The sequence below is a fragment of the Hetaerina americana genome, unplaced genomic scaffold (genome assembly GCF_022747635.1).
Source record: "Hetaerina americana unplaced genomic scaffold, ioHetAmer1.1.p SCAF_1, whole genome shotgun sequence".
NCBI lineage: Eukaryota > Metazoa > Arthropoda > Insecta > Odonata > Calopterygidae > Hetaerina > Hetaerina americana.
Window position 1 is genome coordinate 10,465,342 of NW_027286069.1, and position 14,504 is coordinate 10,479,845.

General features: G+C 37.3%; 1 protein-coding gene across 7 annotated transcripts in view; it reads right to left on the reverse strand.

Moving 5' to 3' along the window:
* Positions 1-324: 324 nt before the first annotated feature.
* Positions 325-14,504, reverse strand: part of LOC139687906 (bromodomain-containing protein 4-like) — a 109,645-nt gene continuing 95,465 nt past the window's right edge. For 6 of the 7 annotated variants that reach the window (XM_071585277.1, XM_071585261.1, XM_071585253.1 and 3 more), the window contains 6 exons: positions 12,114-12,572; positions 8,149-8,252; positions 6,205-6,516; positions 4,349-4,476; positions 3,556-3,874; positions 325-2,475 (listed from right to left, as the gene is read on the reverse strand). In XM_071585277.1, coding sequence (XP_071441378.1) covers positions 2,410-2,475; positions 3,556-3,874; positions 4,349-4,476; positions 6,205-6,516; positions 8,149-8,252; positions 12,114-12,572 — 1,388 coding nt within the window. In that variant the 3' untranslated portion in view covers positions 325-2,409. The remainder of the gene's footprint in view (positions 2,476-3,555; positions 3,875-4,348; positions 4,477-6,204; positions 6,517-8,148; positions 8,253-12,113; positions 12,573-14,504) is intronic. The other variant, XM_071585283.1, reaches the window with a different exon arrangement.

Genomic DNA, 14,504 nt, shown 5'->3' on the forward strand with positions numbered 1-14,504 from the left:
AATACAAATTTTGCTTTAGAGAGAATTTGAGGACAAAAGGTAGTAAAAAACATGAAACAGTAACAAAAATAATAAAAAAGTACAAGCCAACATGATTCAATCTAAAAAAATAACCAAAATAGCTAAGTTTTTGGAAACAAGATACATACATATACATATATATGTGTATGTATATTTATAATTATACATATATATAATTATATATACACACAATTATACATATAATCATATATATATATAATTATATATATATAATCATGTATATAATTATATATATGATTAAATACATGTATAATTATATATATATATATTTATTTTCCCATGTATACCAGTCATTAATTAAATTATTCCACTTTTTCCTCATTAAATATTTAGAGCTTTGCATTTTCAATAAATCCTAAGTCCTCATGCACCTATGGAAAAAATATTTGCATCCTATGAGTACTTCTGTACAGTTCTTTTAATTGGATCCATAATACCAAGAACACGATAACAAAAGTTTCAATCAAACACTAATTTACAGTTTCAAAACATAACACCTCATTTAAAGGTGGCAAGAGGATTGGCCCACTTGCATGCCAGCCACTCTATATTGCAAAAAGAGCCATTACACAGAGTATGGTAAGAAATGCAGCATGGTTCCAAGTTTACTAAACCTTCAATTCCTCTTCAAAAGAGAATCGGTATTATTGGCAATCACCACATTCCTTATAGGCCGAAAGAAGTACCATGGAAAATAATTCAGCAACCATTGAATAAATATACACACACATGCTCACACATACATACACACATATATACATATATATGCATATATAAATGTATATATATACACACTCACGCACACACACACAAATATCCATCCAGGAGTGGGAGGAATAGGAAAGAATGTGACATTTTGCTAAAATGGGGAAAACAACAAACTCAGTTAGGTACAAAAATATATGTGAAGTTCCATTTTAAAAGAAAGATACATGTATGTATCCAATGGAAGTAGGTGGGATGAAATGAAGGAAATGATCGTTAATGGCAAACCTTTGAAAGCATATTTACTTAATAGACTTTCATGATAGGCCTAAAATATTCGGGATTTCTGTAAAATAAAAAAAAACTTTATATAAGGGAAGGTACAATAATGTATCTTGTCATAATAAATTACAGCCCTAACTATATATACAAAAACAATAACCATTCAAAGAGCACAGCTATCACTTAATACACAATGGTAATGCTCAATTTCTCTTTCCCATAATTTTGTAGTCTCTAGTCAATTAAATTAAAAGGATAACCTGAGTCCTCCTCCAATAGTCCACTTAATGAATTATATATGATCAAACTGTAATCCATCAACTTGTCATCACCACTGCAGAATCACAACCAAATTTACTTCAGTATTCACTCCCACAATTGTCTTGTGAAATAACACACAGAAGGACAACATGACACCTACTTACAGAATCAGCAACAAGGCTGACCAAAGTCTTCAAGTTTGCATAGAAACGTAATTTCAAGTGGGTTACACCCCTTTGGGAAATGGTGGGGGAATCCATTTACCCCCAGACATTCAGGCCCCTCTCTTCTTTCACATCCCATTAATTTTTACTTACTGACTCAATTTTTTTTAATATGTCACTTGGCTTAAGCTAACACAACAAATAGGCACCAGAGTTACAACCTGATACATAATGGTTTTTGGGAATCAATTTGATGAAAACTTGTACCATGAAAGAAACGAATAAACAGCATAAACAATGAACAGAGAAGAGCCCAAAACCAAAATAAAATCATAGCTTAACATTAGAGAAAACAAATATGACTGCTAGGCCTCCACATCTTATTGGAAATCCAGAATCTTACATTAATAACCATGGACGTTCGACAGGAGGGCTGGCACATAGTTTTGACTTCTCCCCCCTTCCTTTTTTTTCTCTCCAAATGCATTTCACCACACAGTAGCCAAAATTTACACATTCACTCACACGCACGCACATACACCTTTTTTCTACAAAGCTTAGTCCCATAATAGGGCAAAAGAATCTTACTTTCCCACTACCCATGGCAGATAGCAGACCCACAGTTCATACACTTACAAAGGTCTCTGCTAGGGAAAAGTAAGGCTCGTGACCACATCCACTGTTATGGGAGGAACACGCGGGGGGCAGGTACCAGGCTTGGTTTGGGAGAATGGTCAGTCTTTGAACCATACACACTTTATTATTTCACCTGACCATGAGGTCATTTTATCTATGTAAGGGCCACAAGGACTATCTGACTGAATAAGAGAAGGAGAGAAGTTAATTCCTCTTCTGTGCCATCAATATGGATGGCCTTTTGGACTACAAGAGAATCTAGTCCACTCACGACAGTAGAAAAATAAGTCTTAAGAGCAAACTGCACATGGTGACAATGCTACAGGTTTTTTTCAAAATCAGCCATCATGTCACTCTGCAAATTCATGTCAATATGACTGGCCATCTGAAAAAAATGAGGGGTTTATTAAAATATCATCAAATATAACCACTAATTCAACATATACTATATTAGACTAACTAGAACTCCATTTATTACTGATGTAATAATCCACCGTGATTCCACACACCTGTAGAGTCTCTGGACATTATGAAAGCAATGAAACCTGATGTTTAGGGGAAACTTGGAAGGGGTGCCATAAAAGTACAGTTTCTAATAATGTTTTATTTTCCCAGACAAAAATACTACGTAAATATACAAATATAAAGCACTTCAGTCATGTCATGAATAACTTGGGTAATGAAGCTGAAATTTTTTTCTTAATATTAACCTTTTATTACTTTTTATATATAAAGTCAACAGAAGAAACATAGGATTTTTGAAGTAAAATGATACAGCAATACGATGCACATAACCTTGTCCTCTTATCAATGATGAAAAAGTTCATAAAATAAATCAAATTATTCTGGTATTGACGATGTATCACCCTATCTTTAAGAAAAAACATTCAGGATGACACCAGCATATTTCCTATGCTGGAGATAAAATTCCAAGCAATAACTTAATAATTATTCATTATTGTATCAGCATGATGTCAGATGCATGATTACAAAAGCATGGACACTAAAATTCCATGAACGTGGAAATTTAACTTTTTTTAACTGATTGGCTAATTCAAGAGTTTATTCCTGAATCATCAAAATTTCTGTTTTAACAGCTTTCAAGGAATGTGAAAAGTGGTGTACGTACATCCCTTAACTTTTCTAATATTTTCTCAGATTTGTTATGAATACTATATTCTATGCCAACCTCAGTAACTAATCTAATTAATTTGTCACCCATCAAAACTCGGAGTCATGAAATAAATGCATTTGGCATGCATCCAATTAATGTCTTCTGTCTCCAAGAACAACAACATCCAAACTTAATGCTCTGAAAAACTTTAGGCATATGAAACCCATTTAACTCTCCACAGAGCAAATCACTCACCTACCAATCATATGTATAAAAAAAGTATTAAATTAAGACAAAAGACATAAATTAAGATTTTAAGGAAATTCAAGGTCATGTCAAATGTATACTAACAGCTTCTCGTCTCCTTCTTTCCTGCTCCCTCAATCGTTGCCTCTCTCTCTCCGCTGCTGACTTGTCTCCCCCCCCAGATGGCGTGTTTGGCAAAGGAGGGCCCACTGATCCAGGAACTGGCACACCTGTGTTTCCAGGGATTCCAGCTCCAGCAACTGACACAGGACTTGGGGCCTCTTGATTTGTTGGAGCCAAAGACGGCACAGAACTGGCAGAAGGAACAGTGGACAATGAAGATGCTCCCTTAGCAACTGAAGAAAGTTCATCTGAACGGGATGCCTGCTGCTCAGCCACAGCTTTCCTGCGAATAGAATTTGAACTGTTGGGGGCCCACAACATGTGCCCAATTTTTTTTTAAACAACATCCTTCTTTATCCTTTAGTTTACTTTTCCATGCAAATCTCAAAAAAAATTACATGATTTCTTCAGAAGAATACAATGCTCCAAAAGTTTAAAAATTAAGACAACAAAGGATTCCTGTCATGCCAAGGACTTTAGATAAATTAAATTATCACTGGCCTTCATGAGAATCTTAATTCAAATAATATCTCAGAGAATAGGAATCGGATTACTACATATTAGAACTTAAAAATTTCCCTAACTTCTCCAGGTTTCTGATGCTGCATTGCAAACTTTTTTGTGATTAACTTATATTCTGCATGTTTGTAAAGCATTAAATATTATCTATTGAAGACAAACAAAAAGGTTTACTAAATGGAGTCTTAGTATCTCTTCCCAAATGGCTTCCACCAAGGATGGAAGGGGAAGAGACGGGAGGTGTGACACCACCCACCTTGCTTTCTCGAGGGCATCTTCCTCCTCCTTCTCACGCCGCCTCTCATTCTCCATCCTCAGTCTCTCCTTCTCAGCCTGTTCCTTTTGATGCCTTCGCAATTCCTGTTGCTCAATAAGGGCTCTTTGCTGTGGGATCAATTGCAGGAAATGTTAATGTTCCTTATGTTACATTAGCCTTTGATCATGTGAGCAAGAAGCAGAAAAATGGAAGCATCTCATGGGCATTCCCAGAAGATGTAGCAATAGCATTCAAAGAGTATATACAGATATGCTTACTAAGTCAAAACCATTGAGAAGGCTGCAGCCTGAATCCTGACACACACAAACAGTGAGCCACAAGGTCATTTTACCAACTTGAGAGGGCAACATTAGCCCTGATTGTCAAGCGAACAAATTTGCTTCCCAAACCCTTCTCCCACACACTACACAGCTACCCTCACCGTATTTCCATAGAAGGTTAACCATCACTCCTGTGATGTAAACATTGTATAGATTAAAATTTTTGAAAAGATACCCAAAATTCGAGTATACGAGGGTGGGTGTAAGAAGGGATTGGATGATGCGGTGGCTAATCTACTAGCTTCTCACCCCATAGACGTGGGTTCAAATCCCAAAGATGACTGAATTTTTCAAAGGTATCCTGATCCCCGTTTATGGTGCTATGTTGATAGTACTTTAAGTGAGTATGCCATCCATCAGATGGGACATTTAACTCTGGACTTCTCAACAACTGGCAACTTTTGTGAAGAGTAGGCTAATGCCAATGTTGGGCTTCTCTTCACCCTTCTTCCATTCCCTGAATATCCTACCTTTCTATCCCTGATGGCACATATGACCTCGGCTGTTTGTCACACCCCCTAATAGTAATGATAACCAAATAGTAGCATTTTTCCTGAAGTTGATGTAGTAAAACAAAACCGGTCATGAATTAGATCAATATCTAATGATAAAGTGCTTCTGTTTGTTCATTATTATATTCAGAAACCAGATGCATCCATGCATCCATATATTCCACCATATCATGCCCGAAACTATGGAATTTGTTCCCCCTTTTATAGCTACTACTTCTACTACTACAACTTGTGTATAGGATTTCAAGTTGTGAACCTTACCCAATTTTTTTCCCTTTCTGAATTCTCAAACTGTGATAACTTAAATCTCACATTCTCCTTACTCTCTTGGTTCTTCAGTAAGATGAGCTTAATTTGATACTTCGTAATATATTTCTTTTATTTTACATAGGCTCTGCACCAAATAATAAAGGATACATCAACTTCCCCTTTTTAACTGTAAGTTTTTAACTTAAATATTATTGATCAATTAACATAATGTGCAGTGTAAAATAATATCATTTTTTTAAATTTTTTTAAAACACAAGTAAGCAAATGACAAAGATACACACAGTATGATATTAAATGAAATATTACAGAAAATAAATTCACAGCATATATTGTTTGGACAAAGTAAAATAGCTTCAAGAAGGGGCATTCAGGAATAGAGGCTACAGGATCAAATTCAATAGAACCATTCAGGTAAAATATAGATAGATTGAGAAAAGAACCAGAATGTAGGTGAGAACAAAGCTTCCCCTATCACAACAAATGAGCTTACATGGATAAAACATAAATAAGGTCCGCAGTACAGGGATCATCCAAAAAAGATCAGCAGTTTTCTCTTTCACCGTCTTATCTATTAGTAATATTTAAAGGAATTTTTTTCAATTTGAAGGTTGTAAAATGGGTTCTTGCAGGAAGAACTGATTTAATGGAAACTAAAGATACAGCCCATCTCTGAATAAATCCAAGTAAATAAAAAGGCAGATGCATACCACTGGCATTAGGAATGTTTACTCACCCTATGAGCTTTCTCCTTGGCCTGTTTCTTGAACTGCTGAAAACTTTCCATTGCCGATTTGATGGTGGAAGTGGGAGTTGGGTTAGATGGAGAATTGGGGCCCATGGGTGTGGAAGGAAGGGAGGGAGCAGATGATGCATTTGTAGCTGATGAGGTCACTGAGGCTGCAGCTGCTAGTGCAGGGGCAGCTGCTGAGGATGAAGTGGTAGAAGATGGAGGGCCAGTCACGGAAGATGAAAGGGCTGACGCAGATCCTGTGCTGTTGGTTGATGCCTGGGCAAGCGATGACCAAGAACTGGCATTTCGCAGATGCTGAGGAGACAAGAGATTTCCATAATGACCACACCTAGTATTTTCATCAACTATCTCATCTTATTATTACATCGAGAAGAGTGTTTGCACGGCCCTTGCCCATAGATGGATTCACCACTTGCATGATTTTCTTCTCAGATGTTGGCACTACTGCGAGTAGACACGGAGTGAATTTGCTATTCATTCAATCCAGCAGTTCACTGTAGGCAGTCATTTGAATCAGTTGCGGTATGAGTGTTGTTAGAAATGGAAAAAATTGAGTATTGTGGAGTGATTAAATTCTTGATAGAAGAAGGTTAAATGCTGACTGCAATTCATTACAGGACTGTAAACTTGCTTTGGGACTCTTCTTGTTCAATTTCGACCATGAATAAATGGGTGATCAAGTTTAAACATGGCTATGAAAGCCTCCAAGAAGATCTATGTGAAGGAAGTCCTTAAAGTATGATCACACCAGTAATCATCTAAAAAATGCATGATATGATTTTGAAAGATCAGCAAACAAAAAGCGCATGAAATTAATAATAACGTAGGGATGCCAAAAGAATGCATGGGTTATATTTTACAGGAATTGCACATGACACAACTTTGTGCCAGATAAGGGATAACATACAAGATCTTGAAGATCAAAAATGCATTTAGATGACAATTTCCAAACAGTGCTAGGTAGATTTTATGGAAAACAATCTTTCTGCATTGATGAGTTACATTTGGTGAAACATGGACTCACAATTGCACACCAGGATTGAAACAAAATTGAGGCTGGTTCTTCTGCTCAAAAGAAGGCAAGGACTGTGCAGTCAGCAAAAAATGGTCGAGTTGATTTTTGGGATGCAAAAAGAATTCTGTTCCTAAATTATCTTGAAAATGGTTAATTGCGGTCTATTCTAACATTCTAATGAAACAGGACACAAATATTCATGAATGCAGACCAAGTTTAGGGAGGAAAAAACCATTTCCCATCTGGCCAATGCAACTACCCTATTTAAAGCTTCGGTGATCGGAAAATTGAGTGATTTGCCCTATCAAGCACTAGAACATCCACCCTATTCTCCAGGTTTGGCTCCCTTGAACTTCCACCAATTCTGAGAACTCTAAAGTTTCCTCTCTGGTCAACATTTGTGGCCCAATCAAGAAGCAATTGTGGCTGTGGAGGAGTACTCAGCAGCACTAGCAAAGGAACACTGCAGATACGAAATAAGGGCACTGGAACACCAATCAATGAAATGTAATGTTAAAGAAGTTTATGTTGAAAAATAAAATGTTTTTGAAAACATAAATTGTCATTTTCATCATCAGGTCGAGATCTTTTCAGAACACCCTTGTAGAAGCACCAACAAGTAAAGCAATGTGGAAGTTAAAAGAGTAGATAAATCAGGAAGCCTCTTAAAATAACCTGACAGGTTTAATTTTTGTACTTGGAATACCATGACAAGACTAGACATGCATTTCCATGCTCCTTAAATAAAAAATATTAAAAGGGCATCCTTCAGCACAGGACAGGCAACACTTGCTTAGTGAGCCAGCTTTTGAAATGGATGCACACTCCTCGTGAGCACCTTCAACCCCAACAACTCTATTTTCTTTCCAATTCCCTAATCAATGATGTTACATCACCAATACGAATCTCACCTTATTTTTGAATGCTGATGCAAAGTTAGCCGCTGGATTCGGCTTAGGAATCTCTGGCTGAGACGTTGCTTTTTTGTCCACTGCTACAGAGTTGTTTATTAGGCCTGAAAAATGGCAACAATAGACAGATACTAAAACTGATGGGAATTCAACGACAATATTATTATTATTATAGGCACTATGTATACTAGAAAATCGGATAATTTTAATCCAAAACTCTAAATCTATGCCAAGATGTGATGGTTTTCATAGACTTCTTTCTTGGAAAGCTATGTTCCATATACACCATTGCAATTACCAGTGTAAACTCAATTCAAAACTTTGAAAAGGCACTAAAAAATTGGAATGGCTTTAAATTTAATTATACCTATTCTTTAAATAATAACTATTGATTATAATACAGGGTCGCACCCAAAAGTGGTAGGACTGATTTTCTATGGCGCGAACGGAGCGGTGGAGGGGGGTCTGCCTGGCAGGGTAAGGTGGAGGGGGCTCTTAGCAACAGACCGACACCAACCTCAGTCGCCTGCAGGCTGTCGTTGAGTGAGGACACAGTTTTTAATGAAGCAAGTTTTTTGTCCGCGTCGAAAAACAAAATGAATCTGAATTTAGAGCAACGTTATTCCATGAAGTTTTGTGCGAAACTCGGGAAGATGGCAACTGAGACCCTCGATATGATCAATCAGGCTTATGGGGACACTGCCTTAAGCCTTTCCACAGTATTTGAGTGGCACAAGTTGTTTAAAGAGGGTAGGGAGCTCGTTGAAGACGACCATCGCTCGGGACGGCCGTCGACGGCAAGAACCGACACGAATGTGGACAGAGTGAGGACACTGCTGAACACAGACCGACGCTTAACCAGTGAAGAAATTGCAGACCAGTTGGGTCTGTCTGCATCCAATGTCCAACACATTATTTCACAGGATTTGGCCATGCGCAAGGTGTGCGCCAAGATGGTGCCGAAAATGGGAGCCATGGCGCGCTCGTCGTCAGACAGCTCCTGGCCAAATACGGTGTTGCCACGTTGCCACACCCACCCTATTCTCCCGATCTGGCACCACCGGACTTCTTCTTCTTCCCCCTGATAAAAAGACAGCTCAAGGGACGACGTTTTGACTCGATAAAGGCCGTTCAGGAGGCTTCGACGAGGGTCATCAACGGCATCCCCAAAGAAAATTTCCAGCAGGCATACGGGGAATGGGAGCAACGTTATACTAAGTGTGTAGCAGCTCAAGGAGCATACTTTGAAGATTATTAAGTCGATGTAAGTATATCGACAATAAAATTCTTGTAAAAAAATCAGTCCTACCACTTTTGGGTGCGACCCTGTATATCAAAAAGTAAACTCTGTTACAACTAACTTCTAGAGGAATTTAAAAAATTGAATTATCCAAAATTGGAATACACCAAAACATGAAAAATAAGGCACCTGGAGGGTAATAAATAATGTATATACTATACATAAAACTAAATTCAGAATCAAATATCATCTAACACTTCAAATCACAAAACAATCTGTGATATATAAACCAGGAGTAACATCTGCTTTCCACTTAATGCATTGTCATGACAAGTTCTCAACTTCATTTTAATTGTCATTTAGTACCACATAAGAGAACCACATATATTTGTAACTGTAACAAGAATGCCATCATTCAGTCTGAATGTTGGTCATATACCCAGACACATTTTCTATTAGACCACAAGGGAGCCGAGAGCATATCAATTATGCCATCAATAATGATTAAATCACGGGTAAGTAAAATAAAATAGACTGATGGATCCCATTAGGAGGGAAAAAGAAAGTAAGGAAGAGAAAACATCATGGTGTGTTTAAAAGGGCACAAATGGGAGGTCCAAATCTGGCTCCCAAAAAAAAAAAAACATGCCAGATTCATCAGCATATACCCAATCAATAATATAAATGTCAAACTTGAGGCAATGGCTAACTCAAGTGCTGTTGTCACACACTCTTACTAGAATTAATGCTTCGGAACTAAGCTACACCGTACCCTGGAATCATCCACATTTTTGCTTATGCTTTGCTCTGAATTTAATGTAAATTTTTAACATTTAAAAAATGTTATTAATGACAATTCAAACTGCTAGCATTTTGAATTTAGCAAATTATACTGCATGCAAAAATCACACTTCAAACAATATATAGGAAATGATTGTAGACAAATAAAATGATAAATAACATACGAAGGATTACCCTATGCCATGACCAATGCCTTACAGGAATATTGAGGTCATTCATTGATTCCTTAGAAAAACCAAGAGATGCTTGCAGTAACAAAAAAGGTTTGCTTTCAGTAAGCCTCATCTCTCACTAAAATGCTGTATAACTTCCAGCTATATCCATCACATGGTTTTATCTTCATAGTCAATTGAAGTAACAAACCTTTGTTTATTTAGAAAAAAGGAAGTTTCCTGTGGCGATCCAAAAATTCTATTTAAAAGGCATAACAATGAAAGAGATAAAGCAGAGTTGGATGAAGTTCATGGCACATTTAGTCCTGTGTTTTTGACTGTTTAAAATTAGGCAAATGAGTTAGACATGGCCATACAACCACAAATAATGAACATCATTGCTTCCTGTTCCTTCCAGTCACTTCTTCCAAAATGATTGATAAAATCCAGGATACCGTTCAGAGTGAATGACGAATCAAGGTTCGTGAAAGTTGAGTAGTTGTAAGCAGTTGAGGTCACCTGCATATCAAAAGGTAGTGTTTTCAATTTTGTACGAAAAATTGGGGGTGAAAAAAATCTCGAAAAAGATGGGTGCTGCACATGCTCTCAGAAGCATTAGCACAATTGTGTGGTTGATTTGGAGGCTAGTTTGACACTTTTCCGTGGCAATCCTGATGAGTTTCTGCATTGACACATAGCTAACGAAGAAACATTGATACACTAATATACTCCAGGGACAAAGGAACAGTTATAACAGTGGATTTCTAAAGGCAATCACACTCCGAAGAAGGCAAAATACAATGAAATAGGCCAGCAACGTGATGGCCATTGTTTTCTGGAATGCACGCGGAATCATCTCCATACATCAACTACTTGCAGAAAGGACAAACAATAAATGGAGAGTATTATGTGTTGCTATTTCACTGGTTGAGCAAAGAAATCAAGAAAAAACATCCTAATTTGGCAAAGAAAAAAATCTCTTCTATCAAGACAATGCAAACAAGGTCAATGCTACCACAATGCTTATTTTGAGGACCACCTGAAGTCCTAAGAGTGTGGTCCCATAAATACCTGGCCCGTCCTAGAGATGGCAGTAGTTGTTTGAAAAATATCACTGTATTAGAAAGAATGCAATCGATAAAGCAATTCTTTCAAGTAAGAAGATGCCATGTTGTTTAGTATGTTAGGCACCCATCAATAGTGAACGTTTTCTGTGATTTGTGAAAGTGGAGAAAATTGGTCATCAATATGTGATACAATACTTTTATTTGAAAGGCCTCAGCCCAACCACTATGAAAGCTGAACTGGACTCTACTCTGGGTGAGTCTCCTCCTTCGTTTACAACAGTAAAATATTGGGTAGCTGAGTTCAAACAAGGCCATACAAGCTATCAAGACGAGCATCGCATTGATCGACCAAATGATGTGACGACTTCAGAATCAGTGAAGAAAATTCACGAAGTGATACTGAATGATAGTCGACTGAAAGTGCACAAGCTAGCAGGCATAGTAGGAATTTCAAAAAGTGCAGTACATTGCATATTAACTGAAAATTTGGGCATGAGAAAGCTGTGTGCAAGGTGGCTGCCACATTTGCTCACACTCGAGTAAAACCAGTATCGTGAAGATATTTTGATTGAGCGTTTAGTCAAGTTTCACAGCAACAAAAGCAGAATTAATTTTTGCACAGTTTCATAACCATGGATGAAACACGGCTCCATTACTTCACACCCAAAACAAAAGAGCATGCACAAGGAAATGATCAAAACTAACCTTCATTTGTCTTAGGATTGGGGGGTGCAGGTGGGGGAGTAGGCAATGTGGGCTTTTCTTCCTTCTTCAGCAGAGGAGCACTACTGTTGGTCCCCACAGGAAGACCAGTCATTGGTACTGATATTGCTGGAGAAGGGGCTTTTGGAGGCACGGGCGCAGGTGATGACTTTGTTGGCAATGTTACAGGGGAGGAGGTGGCAGGTGGATCTGGTGGTTCCGTCTTGATGGGATTAAGTGGTGCTACATGGTGAATGGAGTTGGCTGGGGGTGCCACACTCCCCTGTGGCAAGGATGGAAGGGGAGCAGCTGCACCCACAGGTGGCGATGGTACTTGGTCACCTGCTCCCGCCTTGCCAATTGGTGTTGGGGGAACTGTAGGCACAGATACCACTGAGCCAACAGCCGCTGCCACATGAGGTACAACAGGATCAACTGGCTCTTTCTTAATAACTGGAAGATCTGCAAGGAAAGATGGAGGGTTATATATCTCTAGGCTGAGCTGGATGATAAATTACTAAAACCAAGGGAAACACATAATTAAAATGATCACTGCACCATGCCATAAAAAATTTAATTAGGCATTCAAAATACTTTCAATTCCTGGCAAATAATATTTGTACAATTCACTCACAGGATTTCACTCTGATTAATGCCATTTTTGAATCTTTGTGTGATAAAATTCATATAATAATATACTTCAAAGAATCGCAATACAATTGGTAATATATTTTTAGGAGTAAATATTGCTACATATGTAGAAATTCTTGCATTGGAAAATCTTGTAGTACATTTACACTAATTTTCTTCACTGCTATAGGGTGGACCAATCACTTGTTAAGGAAAAATGTCATATCAACTCCAAATGACAATTGAAAATTGACATAACTTTTTTTTACGAGTAACATTTCACAATATGAGTAATATTAAATTTCTATAACCCAAAATAGCCAATTTCCAAATTCTTATGTGGCCAAAACATATTGAACTCCTATGCAAATAGCTCAATGCATCTGGCAGTTGAGATGAAATACAATGAATCAGGTCATACTGAGACGAGAGTGTCACAATATGTGAAAGGCAATCCTCGGCAAATCTTACTTTGGGTGATACCCACCTAAAGAGGAGAGAAGCTCTGGCAGTTTCATTTTGAAGACAACATTAAAATTAGCCTTCGAAATATTGGCGCTCTTTGGCACAGGCTGGCGGGAAACAAAACTCTATAGCTACTATTCTGAATAATGTTCACAATAAATCTTAGAAAAGAGTTGCAGTAATTATACCCACTCCTTCCAGTATGAGCAACAGTTTTTGGAACAGCACTTGTGTATTGGTAAAACCAATCAGGACATAATGGAGGAGTGACAGGTTACATCCAAATGGTATAGTAAATAAACAAGTTAGACAGCAAGCAAGATTTTCAAATAAGTTGTAACAACAAAAATAATTTCTTTAGAATTAGCCAATGTACATCAATGCATGGATCCAGCTTACCTTTGAAAATTGATAATAATATTCATTTGGGTGATTTTTACGACAATTGCAATCAATTGAGGTTTAGAATACATGTAGTATACCTTGAAGAGGATGGTTTTCAAGAGCAGAATGCATTCATGACATTTGAGGTGGTAATGTACCCTAGTATATAATGAGAAAGTAATGCCCAGGGTAGTTTCTTGCCCCATGATTTACCTCTAAAATTTCATCATTTGCCCAAACAAAAAATAATTCAGGGTAAGGGCAATATAGTCTTTAAAAGGAAATGTTGTTTCAAAACCTTAAGAAATCTTCATACAATGACATTTAGAACTTCATGTTTGATAGAAGGAATTATTGGTTTCTTGCAAATTGGTGTCCTTTGAAAACTTACTACAAGTGATTTTTTCACAGATATGTCTCTGACAAAAATTTCATTTACTTTTCGAGCTGCGGTTACTGAACACAATGCTCACTCTGCCAGCACATCATACTGAGCTCCTATGACATACTTTGCATTCAGAACCGCTGCACACACTGTTCATGTAAGCCATCTTCTGGTTGAAACACAAATTGACACAGACTTAAAAGACAATCAAATTTTACTCAAGGTTTTTGTCAGTGCAAAATTAAACACTATTCTGGAACTGCTAACTTATGTTGACAGTGAATACCTCCAAAATATCACCAGAATATTTAATGAGGTGAAGTTAAATCTAAGCACAGCACAAGTTTCAGTCATGCACAATTTTTATCCTTCATGCTCTTCCTTATAGACAATGATTCTCGCACCAACACAATAATTACTAGTTCTATTCATTCAAGGTATTCTACCTATTTAATAGTAGATTTCTTATAGTCCCAAATGGCTTTTTTATCTAAGTAGAGTAAGTAGCATTTATCATTTAATATATTTAC